At 44.2% G+C, this 14122-nt stretch overlaps 1 protein-coding gene across 1 annotated transcript in view; it reads left to right on the top strand.

Moving 5' to 3' along the window:
* Positions 1 to 14122, top strand: part of LOC130195015 (neural-cadherin-like) — a 76400-nt gene that overhangs the window by 31808 nt on the left and 30470 nt on the right. The window contains exons 6-15 of the mRNA XM_056416245.1: positions 416 to 665; positions 3193 to 3335; positions 4857 to 5029; positions 6464 to 6632; positions 7163 to 7333; positions 7767 to 7939; positions 10432 to 10599; positions 11708 to 11957; positions 12336 to 12463; positions 12857 to 13043. Of these exons, the coding sequence (XP_056272220.1) occupies positions 416 to 665; positions 3193 to 3335; positions 4857 to 5029; positions 6464 to 6632; positions 7163 to 7333; positions 7767 to 7939; positions 10432 to 10599; positions 11708 to 11957; positions 12336 to 12463; positions 12857 to 13043 (1812 nt within the window). The remainder of the gene's footprint in view (positions 1 to 415; positions 666 to 3192; positions 3336 to 4856; positions 5030 to 6463; positions 6633 to 7162; positions 7334 to 7766; positions 7940 to 10431; positions 10600 to 11707; positions 11958 to 12335; positions 12464 to 12856; positions 13044 to 14122) is intronic.

Consider the following 14122-nt stretch of genomic DNA (forward strand, 5'->3'; position numbering starts at 1 on the left):
AAGTGCTGTGAGCTAAACACCGGAAAGGCTGTGAATGCGATCGAGTTTAAGTGAAATTCACCACATTTAAATGTGCACTGCAACCTTGGGTGCCAGCGTATGTGGCTGGAGTCCCACAATTACCTCAGAACATAATCATTTAAAACATCTGGCTCATTTCATTAGGTCCCTTTTCTGTTTTTAAGCTCATTTTTGGAAATGATAGAAGGGGCACAGTGCTGTGTGTGTGTGTGTGTGTGTGTGCTCGTAATTTTAGCTGTCAGAGTTTATGATCTATTACATGTTTTTGCAAAGCCACAAAGAGATAATGATCTCCAGAGATGTCAACATAATCATCAGCTGATGCCATCTCAGCAGCTCATTTCAATGAACTGTAAACTGATGGTCCTCGTGTGATGTCTTCTCTCCCGACCAGTGTTGGCCACGGACTGTGACTCGGGGTTGAACGCCGAGCTCACCTATTACACCCTGAGCCCGGACTTCAGCATCTCACCCCACGGGACCGTTTTCCCTGCTGGCCGGCTGGACTACGAGAGACAGAACCATCTGTATGAATTTGTGGTGATGGCGATGGACACCGGGGACGAGCCTCACTCGGGCACCGCCACGGTCCGCGTGAGGATGGCAAACATCAACGATGAGGCCCCGGAGTTCTCCCAGCCTGTGTGAGCAGCTCCACCACTCGAGAAATGCCTGTCCATCATTTTGGCCATAGTTGTTTATTCTGCCCTTTTCACAGAAAACAATAAACTTACTGAGGGCTCAGAATGTAGCATCTGGAGGAATATATATTGGAATAAAAAGTTTGAGGCCAAGACAAAGGTGCTGTGAGTGGATCGATAAGCTATTATAAATAGTATACAGTGTATGGGTCCCTATGAATTTTGATTCGGATAACACAATGAGTTTATTGTCGAGGCACCTTTCATACACAAAAGGCAGCATGCTATTGGTTCACTTGTTACTGTGGCCCAAAACCTCACGGCAACAATTTGGCCAAAGTTCAGCTGCAAAGATCAAAGTTTGTCAGCCGGATGACAAGTTGAAACAATTCCTTTATCTGTGATCCACCAGCTCACAACATCAACGCGTTGCTCTTTGAACAGAGCAGGTAGTTACAGCACAGATATATAACAGGATTACATTAGACATCACAGACCTGCCTTCCTCATAGTTCTTACTACGACTCATGCTATAAATAATGGTGAACTCTCATTCACTGCGCTGTCGTAGTAAAAGCATCACCAGTAAGGCAAAATCCATCTATTTAATTTGGTGTGTTCATCACAGCCACTTGGCACCAAAACAAGCTGTTACTTAATTCTCACACGAGCCACAAACACAGTGTGATTGTTACTTTCGTCGCATGTTCTGTTTTTTTCTCATAAAATGTCTCCTGTATAGTACTCCAGTAAAATCGGGCATTCAGACGTCGTCCGCCGGGGTTTATTTTCAGCCTTCTCCAAACGTACGCCGTAAACTGACACTCGGATGCAATCCGTGTGCGTCCTCGACCGCCTTTCCCGGCAAAGCCGTGCGAGTGGGTGGGCAGTAACTGTCACTGTGGTTCCACTGCATTTATTCCCCCCAAAAAGAGTAAGCCGCTTGTCCTGTCAGTCATGTCTCAACGACCTTCACAGAAGACCGTTGCACACCTCTGTTACTCGCTCCTGTTGCGTTGTCAGGTGTCAGTCTCGGTGGGTGGCCAGACGAGGAGCCGAACAGGTCGGCAAAGAGGTGCCGATGTAAGCAGACAAACATAAAGCGGAGGAGAAAAACTCTGAAAACACGGTTGCGGGGCGAGCGAGAAGAGAATACCAAAACATGCACAGCGAGTAGACGGGAGACAGCCAGTCAGATATATGCAGATAAACAGAGAAGCCTGTCGGCAGTCAGACACAGTCTCTCGCCAGACCAGCAGACAGATAGTTAGAAATGCAGGCATTTTGCCAGCTGGGGTGTGTTGGACACTTCATCCTCCTGGGGCATGCTGAGCTGTAGATAAGGACTTGGAGGGCGGGAGAGGAACAGAGGGGACAAAAACAGCAAAAGACAGACACGTCGAGGTGGACTGATGGATGCTGTTGTGTTGATGAAATGTACTTTGAGTCAGACTTATTGAGACATACATACGTGCGGCGTGTGAGTGGACAGGCCACTGTTTGGATGACCTCTGGATGAGTTGTAGAGAGGCTAACAGTGAGGGACGGACAGGTTCCCCCCGTCTGAGTGCAACTTCCCAGTTCACTGAGATGAAGGGAGATGTTTCAGGAAGGAAAGCCGAGGCAGTTGATACGTCTCATCCCAGAGAACTGCGGAGAAGGTGGCCTCTGAGCCCGGTGACAGATTACAGGTCACTCATGTTGCCGCGGAGGCTGCTGCGGCTGGCGGAGATGAATCACCCATCAGCGTTCTTCTGCAAACCATCAATCACCTCCTGACTTCTCACTACAGACACCAACGACCGCACACATACTTAGATCGGCGCTCACACACACACACACACACACACACACACATTAGAAGAGGATCCAGCACAAGATCTCACCGGAGATGAGTTGTGCTGACAAATCAACTCAGACTCCGAGAACACCGCCCCCTCTCATGGTGTACCCAGCTCCTCGACGTCTATCGGACTACCTCGCTCCTCCCGCTCATCTCTCCTCCCTCTCACTCCCGCACATCACTTTACCTGTTATTGCGGTGCCAGCCGTCTTTCTTGTCGCTTGCCCCTCTCTCCCCTCTGTTTTCCTCTTCTTCCCACAAGTCACACAGTTCATCTCCATCCACCCCGTCGTGCTTTGTGCACTCAGTGGCAGATCGGTCTCCTGTGTCATGCTGGGCAACTCCCTGCCCAGCTCCGCAGAAGCAAGCAAATCACTGTTGACATTTTAAAAGGCAGTGGATTAAATGGCTAACGGTGGGCTGGGCATGTGGAAGCCCCATTTGTCCAATGACTTCACCATCCCAGTAGATATCATCATTTGTCTCGAGTCTGGCCGGCTAAAAGGACGGGTTAAATCATAGTGACAAGCAAAAGCCAACACCATACGTCTAGTAATAAGCCCGCTGATGCTGTGGACTGTGTGAATGACTTGTACCTCCTGTCTGTGTGTTTCCATCAATAATCTTGACTTCCATGTGTGTACGCTCACTTTCTTGCACTTGTAAAGCTTGAGTTCCGCTTCGCAGATATCGGACGTTTGTGTCCGAGGACGCGGGGCCCAACACCCTCGTCGCCACGGTTCTAGCCAAAGACCCAGATGGCGATGGCATCATCTACTCCATAACGGCGGGAAACGAGGAAGGAAACTTCGTCATCGACAGCCAGAAAGGTGATACTTCTTAATTTTTTCCAACGAGGCTTCACATTTTGCAGCTCTCGTTCTAATTGACAGGCTTTCCATCAAATCACACATTCAATTTCCCCCTAATACATTCCCGCTACAGTGGGAGGAAATGAACGCCCTCTACTTTCAAAGTCAATGTGGAGAGATATTGAAAGAGGATATTAAAAAAATGACAATTTCAATACGAGCGCTGTTATTTCTATGATTGGGAACATTAATATAAACTAGAACATTATTGGGGGAAATGTTTTTTCTTTGGCGTATACAGAAAGGAATGTTTCTGAGCTTTTCTCCATTTGTGACTGCACTGTTTATCTTTTTTTATTTACCCTTTGATCCGAAACCAGTGGCAATCCCTGTGACATTTGTCACCCAACCCTTTCAATTCAATTTCATAACAACTGCTCTATCATAGCTCACAATCTCCAGGCTAACTCTGCGCTCGGTCAGCTGCTCCTTCCTTTGTGTCCTCTTTTTATTTTCCTCTCCTCCCTTCCTGTGTATTCTCAGAGCAAGAAAATGCTAAAGGCTGGTATCCTTTGGGCGCAGGAAACCCCTCGATACTCCTTCCCACTTACTGTGTGTGTGAAGAGTGCTGGCTCATTGGATATAGCTGCTGGAGCTTGTGTCGCATTTGTAAACACGGTTGACATTTAAGCCGGAAAAATTACATTGTACATCCAACACGTATTTCAAATGTCGTGGTGCGGCGCTGTCAACGTCACGCGTCGCCATTAGGAGCTAGGACCCTTCTCCGGTCGGCGGGTAGCCGGGATCAAGTCATTTGGGAGGAGAGTCATCTGTGTGTATCCGCACGCCGCGTTGTCTCTAATCAAGAGCGCTGGAAGACATGAATAGAAACACGGCGAGAGAATAAAACATCTCCCGATGCTCCTCTCACTTCAATGAGTCCCCCCCCCCCCCCCCACACATCACAGGCTGCTTGTTCGTCCTGCAACCTCTGATGCTGTTTGTATTATTGTTGACGAGGAAGCCGTCGACTCAGATGCTGCAGCCTTTCATCCCCCCTTTTATCTCGACTGTTACATGAAAGACGGACGCAGAGGGAGGGAGGGACAGCTGATAGGCCTCTGCTGAGCCCGGTCGACTTCTAACCCGAGTCACTTACTTCTTTATGTTTTTGCTCAAGTGCGTGAGCTGGATGGCCATCTTTAGGGGGAGAGCATGCAATTATTAGATTAGCAATGAGACGAAATCACCACTGTGAAATTGGGTTTTGGGATTTGGTCTGCCTATCAGATTCTTACCTTTCTGTGGACTTCTGATGGGAATTCTTCCGCCAGCCGCTATCTCGCCCCCGATGTGCACAACAACAACATGCTGTATGCTCTCGCTGCTGTGTGCTTATTGATGGCACATTCCTCCCCGTGCAAGGCCACAGTGGCAGTAGCGTCCTGCTTAATGACTAATGCAATGGCTGTGCTTTATGTGTAAGGAGGGACCATGTTTTATAACGTGTCCTTTGATGGGTCTCGTGGTCTGTAGGGTTGATTCGTCTCCGCTCCACTCCCCTGCCCAAGCTTCAAGGCCTGGAGTACGTCCTGAATGTAACGGCCACAGACGACAATGCATCAGGCGGCCCGCACCCTCTCGTCTCCGCCGCACGGGTCATCGTCGGAGTCGACGATGTCAACAACAACAAACCTGTATTTGGGGAGGTGAGGATCTGCAAAGGGAATCTTTACAACCGTGGTCTTTTTTTCTCAGAAATCATCGACTGGGGGGATTCGTGCAAAGTCAACACGAGGTGGAAAAAATACAAGAACTTCCCTATTAATTATGTTTGTAGTTAGTTTTAAGTTGTTTTTGTGGGGGTGGAGGGATGCACTTATTTGCTTGAGTGGGATGATAAGATTGCTTACTATAAAGAACCAGCTAGCATGGCTCTGTCTATAGATGACAAAACAAGCATTATTTTCAAAAATGTTAAACAATTCCTTTAAAGCATTGTTTTTGTCGTCATTGTTGTTGTTGTTGTTGTTAATCTGAAACCGTCTTAATAGCTGACAGTCCATTGTTTTGCCTCAATTCAAAGCATTAACAATATTGTTTCATTCTCCTCTGATCTGCCTGTGTGTCTCATGCTCTTGGTGCTCTTCAGTTATTCCTCTGTCCATCACTCCGTCCTCCCTCTCCTTCCTCCCTCTCCGTCCTCCCTCTCCGTCCTCCCTCTCCTTCCTCCCTCTCCTCATCCCACTCTCCAGCTTTCATTTCTTTGCCCTGTAGTTCTCATTTCCCTGGCCTGCGTCTCTCTCTGCTCTGTTTTCCCAGGAGTTCTGATTAGCCTGCACAGCCACTCTATCTTTAGGCGCTCCGTTGGGATTTCAATTTTATATATGGAGAAAAAAAAAGTGCAATATCATCACAATATACTTTACCTGTTTCATTAAATGTTTCCTTAATTAGGAATGACTTGAACTTCAGCAGAAGACAAACTCTCCTGAGGTCTTTCTGAGGCTAGAAGTCTTAGCAACTTGATGTGTTTTAAATATCAAGTTACGCCTCTGAATCCATCTGGGCTGGAATGACCTTCTGTTTGATATTATGTGATTATTATGAACAGCTTACCTAGAGGCCACACTGTCTGTGCCATCACGTCCCATGAACCCTTGCATTATTCTTCTTTATATCGCTCGCTCACTTCCTTTGATCCATCTTCCTCCCTCGGTTTGACTCGAGCTCCTCCTCGCCTATTGTTTTCCATTTTTCATGGTCATTCTGTTGAAAGAGTAGCTCGCATTTTTATATGATTTCAAAAGAGAAAGACTCCAGAGAGCAGCTCTTTATCTGGGGCATATGTTCATGAGGGGAAAGATTGAATTCCTGGTTCAGACAAAGCTGTTCACGGCTGGCTCTTCAAAAGAAATCAGTTCAAGTGTTTTTATTTCCTCGGATATGGGCTTTTGTATCTATAAATTTCAAATTGTTGTTGATGCACTGTACCTCCCTATGTGTGCGTAGTGACCTTCTACTTAATGAGTTTATTTTCTTTGATCCGTGTTTTCTCATTTATGTATCGTATCCCACATATGAGTTGTGCTTCATGTATCCGTGTCTCTCCTTTCTCTCCCTCTTCCCTCTCTCCATCTCAGTGCCAGCAATACCGTGAGCAGGCTTCAGTGCTGGAGAACCAGCCAGCGGGGACTTTTGTGTTGCAAGTGCATGCGGTGGATGCAGATGAGGGAGCAAATGGAAAAGTCAAATATGGCTTAATGCACCGAGACAGCACCATGCCTGCCTTCAGAATTCACCCGGAGACAGGTAGAGCGGTCACGGATTGTCTGGGCTAAAAACAGGTCTCAATTAGAGCCCTGAGTTCACCGTAGACTGAGCCGCATGGTAATGGTAATTGACATCTCTAATTCAACGTTCCCGGAGAGGAAATGTTCCTAAAATTCAAGTTGCTATTATCAAGAATGAGTCAAATGCCGAAAACCGGTCTGTCAATCAACATTTAATTTAATCTGGTCACGCTTTGTGTTTTAAAAACACATTAGTCAACACATAATTAATGTCACTTCTTTTAGGCTTCTGTTCTTTTCTCTCCATCTCAAGATGCAATAAAAAAGTCACCGCACTTGAAAGAGATGCTTGGCTTACTTCAATGTGCAATATTGACTTGCTTTCTTGATGTGTGGGTGGATGGTTGGATTGATGGGTGGATGGATCCATTCATAGTTGAACAAGAGATTGGTTAAATTTAATTAATATATATGTGTGTGTGTGTGTGTGTGTGTGTGTGTGTGTGTGTGTGTGTGTGTAAATGGCGGGGGTTTGTTCTGTATTCACAGGAGTGATTTCGACAGCCAGACGGTTCGACAGGGAGCGGCAGAGAGAGTATTCAATTACAGTAACGGCCACTGATTGGGCGGAGGAGCCGCTCATCGGCATCTGTCAGCTCACGGTCCAAATACTGGACCAGAATGATAACAACCCCAAGTTTGAGAATTTGCGCTATGAGTGTAAGTTATAAAAACAATTTGCGTGCCGGTACAACTGACATGAATAAAATGTGTATTGTTAGAGTTGGAGGATAACAAGAACCGTGAAAACTCAGAGGTAAATAGGGTCAGTGGTACGGGTGTTCTCATTTATTTATATTTAATTAAATTTAATTGAGAATGTGTTTTAGAGTGTGGACGCAGTAAACAAGCCTTCACATTGAGTATTATTTTTTGGGGGAGATGAAATATCATTAGTTACCCTGTATTATGAATTCCATCTTGATGTGAGAATTGGAAGTACACACACAACAACCTTGGTAATAAACATAATTAGTTTTACATAATTCCCATGTCCCAACCAACGGGCCTCCTGCTTGACCTTTACCAAGTTATGCCTACAGCCTTCCACGTTTCTACTCTTTTGCACATGCATTATTTCTATCCCCTGTAGACTTCCTGAGAGAAGACACTTTGGTCGGCACCAGTTTCCTTCGCGTGGCAGCTCACGATGACGACTTTGGGACTAATGCAGCGATCACTTACTCCATGTCTCCGGAGCAGCCCGAGTACCTGCAGGTCAACCCTGTCACTGGATGGGTCTACGTTAACCAGCCGATATCACAGGTCAGTCGGCAGTTATCAGCAGGCTCTCTGTCAGCCAGTCCACACACACACACACAATTTGTATCACATGGTGGCCTGAGGGTCTGTGTCAACAACGTTAATGAATAAGCCACATCGAAGTGCCTGTCTGCGACTCCCAATCTGGGGTATGTGTGCTCCCAGAAGGGATGCACGTGGAAAGAGCACAGAGAAAGAGGACAGAGCGAGGCTAATTCAAGTTACAAACGACTGTAAATAGGTTTTAACAGCTTGGGATTCCTGTATTTATATTTGATGGTCAGTTTCCCTACTTGTGTTATTTAACACTCTCCTATAAATGTTCACATAAATCATCAAACCCATAGCAGTAGCTGTCAACAAAATAAATAAAAAGAGATGCTAATTTTAAGTGTATGGCACAGGTTTTTAAGAATCTAATTATTACAAACCGAGACTCGGTGTCCATCTTAAATACTCTGACTTTGATATGAATGATTCAAGGCCTTTTAATTTCAATTTATCATCTGAGGCTTCGATAAGGAGACTGGCAGCCGGCAGCAGCTTAAGACCAGTCGTATATATTGAGGCAATTAATTGGAACAATTTAGAGGATGGAAGATTGTGCATGTGATTTACACTTTAAATGCAGGATGACCTCCACAGCTGTTTTTAAAATGTGAATTATTTTAGTGATATAGATATAGACGAAAACTAGCTTTGAAGATTTGCACGTTGTCCTTTACTGGTTGATTTTTTAAACTAATTGATGTACTGCAAGTGTTATCCCGTGTCAGTGATGGAAGACACCTACATTTTTGATAGGTGTGTTGTAGACTTTGATGTTTTCCGGCCAATCAGCACTCTTCTTCCTCTTCTCCTTCTTCACTTATTCAAATGTAAGAGTTGTTCTTGGGCTAGAAACTTGCTGAAGCACCATAGAGCGTCAGACATTTTTTATTTAACACGCGTTTTAGTGCAGTAGTGTTGGAAGTCTCTGGAAATCTTGCCGCCGAACTCATGCCAAATTAAATGCGTTAAGCCCAAAACCTCGCTGAACAAAGCTGTTACATATTTAAAATCACCCCGCAATCTTTTTCACTGTAACTCAGAGTGTAAAAGCACTTCATTCAAAGTTTAAATGTCTCAGCTGGTCTGATACAGTGTGCTCTTTTGATTACAGAGTATTCAGGCCATATTTCACACCACTCCTCAGAGTAAAGTGCGCAGCACAGTTCCCAATGCACTTCAGTGGAATGTGAAGGAGCCATGGGTATTCAACCACAGTGATTATTCTCATGTCCTAAGATAGTGCAGCCACAGCCAGCCTCTCCAGACTGAACCGTGCAGCTCCACAGACAATGAAGTGGAGAAGATAGAAGAGGCTGCTGTGACCGTAACCTGAATCTTTTCTGGATCTGACACTATTACTTCAAATTACATTTTAAACCTTGCTTGGATGTTCAAAGTAAGTCAGTCGTTCATTTGCTGCGAGCGCAGCGGCTGCTGGGCCACGCTGGACATCACAGAAGGCAATCTTTGTTCTCTGCTATCAAGCTTTGGAAAAAGAGTTGTACTTGTTCACAAACAGTAATTGGATTGTCCCATAAATAGATAATGAAATGAAAAGAGAGATTTATTTTTATCTGCCGCAAACTAATCGAGTAGCTATAGGCCACGATTTGCATTAATAGAATAATGCCGCTAATAGCTGAATCAAAATTATTATACGAGCAATTTTTCATGACCAAAGTGGTGTTCATGACTTGCATTATCTTTTACTCTGAGTGGTTGGAATAAAATGTCCTTCTGTGGGCAAAAACAGGCCCTTTATTGGATCTTTTTTCTCACTCTGGTCTGAGTGTAATGTTGATGTTATCCATTGTCTAATTTAGATGAAAGCAATAAAATACTCTAATGACCTCTTATTAAGGACATGTTTAGCTTTCCAGTTCCGCAGTCAAACGTGCTCCCTTATTTCCTAGCGGGTCAATTATAACACAGGAAATGTAGATTTTAGCCTAATGCATTGTTGTAAGGCTCACACTGCTGCCTCTGTTGTTCTTCACCGAAATAAACCATTTCCCAAATGGAGATCATGCAACAAGTAAAGGCAGGAGCTGGAAGTCATTACGGCCCCCACCAGCTGATCAGTGTCAGCCTCACGCTTCACGTTTCAGAGCGGTGTATTCAAACACCACGTTCTGCACCGTTAGTGGTTATTGCCACCGCTGCACACCAGGCTGAAGACACAGCCATGTTACTCAGATTACAGCAGGATGATTTCACAGCTCTTTGTGGATTGTACTTAGTTTCACGATGCATCACTATATTTTACGCATCTAGCGTGTTGATAGAGGAGACGAGCATTCAGGGTCAGCCAGTTTATTAATTGTACTGGAATTAGAGCTGAGGCTGGATCAAATAGTTTCTCATCCATGTTCAGCCAAACGACTATGTGTAAAGCAGCTGATTGTGTGTCATGAGGCTACTTTTTGGTGACTCAACTTTTGCAGAGAACCTATATCATGCGGGACATCATGGCGACCGATGGGGGGGAACGAAACACCTCTGTGGAGCTGGCGGTCACCATCACCAACGTGAAGAACCAGCCTCCACAGTGGGAGAAGGAGAGCTACAGTGTCGTCATCCCTGAAAACGCCGCCAGGGACACACCGATAGCGGTACGTGGAACTCAAAAGTATTCTGCAAGTGTGCTGTTGATCTTTGACATTTTTGAGTTCCTGTAATAATTGAACCGGCTGAATGCTTACCCCCCTGGATTAGTGCCGAGGCTGAGTGTTATTCGGTTCTCATTGTGTTCAAAATACACCTTTGAAAGCCTGTCAGTGCGACGCGAGATCTGAAAACATGTCTTAGTTTGATGCTTTTGGAGAAAGCCGACATAGGTTTGCCTGTGCAAGGCAAGTTTCATGGCTCCAGGCTTATTTAATTCATTCAAGATGTCTCATTTGATTTGGGAAATGAAAAGCTGTCAATCTGGAGAGAAAAATCCCTTTCACCTCGTGATAAGAAGTTATCGCAGGGCTCAAACAAAAAGGTTTAACACTCATCCTACTCTGTTTCTTACATTTCATTTCAGATAATCAATTATCACAATTAATTGTTAAAAATTATTAATAATTATTAATTGCAATCAATATTTTAAATAAGCGATGATTCTTAGATACATCATGTCTGGGAGGTATTTAGGGAGCTATAGCTCAGTATGGAGTAAAGTCAGTGAGCATAACTCAGCATGAAGACTGGAAGCAGGAAAAACAGCTAATCCGGCTCCGTCCAACCTTTTAAAATATGGTTACAAGCAGCTCTAGAACTCACAAATTAACACGTCATGTGTCTTGGTTGTTATGCCAGACTGTTTCCCCCTGTTTCCAGTCTTTATGCTAAACTAAACTAAGCTGATCGCCTCCCTGCTTCGGCTGCTGAGCCACAGAGACATGAGTGTGAACATAAGCTAAACTGACTGTGTCCTGGCAACTCGTGGCGTGGTAATTATCTTCTCATCTCACTGTCGGCAAAAAAGCAAATACGCTTATTTCCCCCAAAATGTTGAAGTAATCCTTTAAAGCAAGAGAGTCGATCGGGGCGTAAATGTTCACGTATAACATCTTGAGGGTTTAGAACCAGATTCACTGAAGGACCATAAATATTTCGACCATTTGCTCAGCTCAGGGTTGTTTTCTGCTTTTTTAAACAAATTTTTTTGCATCAAAATAAATGAATACAAGTTTCCAGTCAAGCAAAATCCTGATTTAACACCCTATCCAGACCATCAAGGCGACCTCTCAGCTGGGTGATCCGAGGGTGACCTATAACCTGGAGGATGGCACGGTCCCCGAAACCAATATGCCGGTTCGTTTCTACCTCTCGCCCAACCGCGAGGACAGCTCAGCGTCCATTCTGGTGTCCGAGCCGCTGGACTACGAGACCACGCCCGTCTTCTCTCTTCGGGTTCGAGCGCAGAATGTGGCCGCGGTGCCTCTTGCCGCTTTCACGACAGTTTATGTCAATGTTACAGGTCAGTCTAATTATATCCATGTAGCATATCATTTAGTGTAGCGAGAGATAATTACATACTGGTGTTATCTACTGCCAGTATTATAGGGTTGAAAAGGTAATGATACAGATATAATAACAATATGATTCTGAACTAAACTGCTGTATTTAATTAACACATGTATTTATAGAAGGCTTTGATGATTCTTTTTTTTCGCTATACATGTCAAAGATGAAACTGATTTATTTGTCTGAGGTGTGACATCAAATGTCTGAACTCTAAAGGATCATTTCATTATCTTTTAGCTGTGAAGTATAATGTTGAGTTCATCTGCAGGTGAAGAATCATTTGTTTCATAATTACGATGTGGAAATTAACAAATCTCTCTTCTCTCCTCAGATGTCAATGACAATGTGCCATTTTTCACATCCTCCATCTACGAGTCCTCAGTCACAGAAGGAGCCCAGATAGGGTCTTTGGTTCTCCAGGTGTCTGCCCACGACAAAGACCTAGGTCTTAATGGAGAGGTTTGTAATTATCTGTTACTTGTCTTCATGTCGTATAGGTATAAAACAATGAAGAGATGTTCAACCACCTATAGACTACTTTTTATTACCAAAACATCGCTGTAATGCTAGAAGGAGTAACTGTAACATCACACCTTCATCCCTTCAGTATGGAAGCTTTTATTCCACAGTTGTCCAGATGGTATTGGATACTCACAGGTGAGTGACTGACCCGTCTGACCATATCGGTCGGAGACAGAGTATCGATCTAATTGTGTCTGTAATGAGAAGACCGTCTTTGGGAAGATGATAGAGACCTCTTGACATGTACAGCTACACAGCCTTTAATTGCTGCTACTTCCGCAGGTTATTGCGATACTGTGGCTTAATTGTCATATCCCCTGCGCTCCACAGATCACTTACTCTCTTCTGAGTGACAGCAGTGGTGACCACCATCTGTTCCGGATAGACCCAAAACTTGGCATCATCTACACGGAAGCTGTGTTTGATCGTGAGGCCCGCAGCTCCTATTTGCTGGAGGTTCAGTCAGAAGATGGCGAGGAATCGGCGCGACCTGGCAAAAACAAACAACCCAATTCAGGTTGGTAATTATGAGGATTCTAATGATAGTCAGACCTTTTCATCTAGCATTGTGTCAATAAATAGGTTCAACATTTTTGGGAAGTACGCTCACTGGGAGGAGATGTACACACATATGCGTACAGTTAGCTCAGCTTAGCACAGCGACATACCACATGGGGAAAGAGCTAGTCTGGCTCACTTCAAAGGTCACAACATCTGCCCACAAGCATCTCTAAAGCTCACCAATTAACATGTTTGTGCAATCCGTACAAAAACCTGTAACCCCTAGCTAAGCATTAGCTTTGCCACTATCTTAGCTTAGCACTAGCTAGCCTGCTGGCTGTAGCTTTGTATTTTCCTGACAGACATGAGTGTTATGAATTATCTCATTTAACTCTTGGCAAGAAAATGAATAAACATATTTGTCTAAAATGAGAAACTATTCCGTAAAGACAATTGTAGCCTAAGCCCATTTTCGGGGGATTTGTATGTCAGTGACAATTACTTCAGATTTTATGTATCCACTATCTTTTTTTAGTCATACAAATTGTTGTTTTTCATTGTATTTACATTCTAGACACTTTGTGAATTTACAGTGCTAAATGTTCCTGGTGCAATGTCCCATTCATAAAAAAACGCATTGCTCTTGTCCTATACGCCTACAGGGCAAGACTGAAAATGAAGTTTTCTGTATTGCCTCGTAGGCTTATGGGACAAGAGCAATGCAGTCCTGTGCACTGTGTTTTAAACCGACGGCATTGGCATGAGTTGTTCATTTAGACCTTGGGATTGACTTTGAAAAGTGAATCTTAATTTTGTTTTGCTCCATGTGTGAATTCTAGATAATCGAGTCAAATAGTTCTCGCCACTGTTTTTTCTAACAACTCCCTTTTTTAAATCCTGTTTTTGTATTATGGTTGTTCAAAATGTAACCAGTGTGTGTTGTTTACCATCTTCTCTTTGTGACATGTCTAGAGTTAGGTGTCGAGAGTCACGCAATATGGCTTTTTTTATTCAGAAGTGGATCTTTTGCAAATGTTTGCGTAGGAGGTATTAGGGGTAAAGGGTGATGTTCTGAAGCAGTAAAGCCTTCTCTTC

This window comes from Pseudoliparis swirei, chromosome 6, assembly GCF_029220125.1.
Source record: "Pseudoliparis swirei isolate HS2019 ecotype Mariana Trench chromosome 6, NWPU_hadal_v1, whole genome shotgun sequence".
Taxonomy (NCBI): Eukaryota; Metazoa; Chordata; class Actinopteri; order Perciformes; family Liparidae; genus Pseudoliparis; species Pseudoliparis swirei.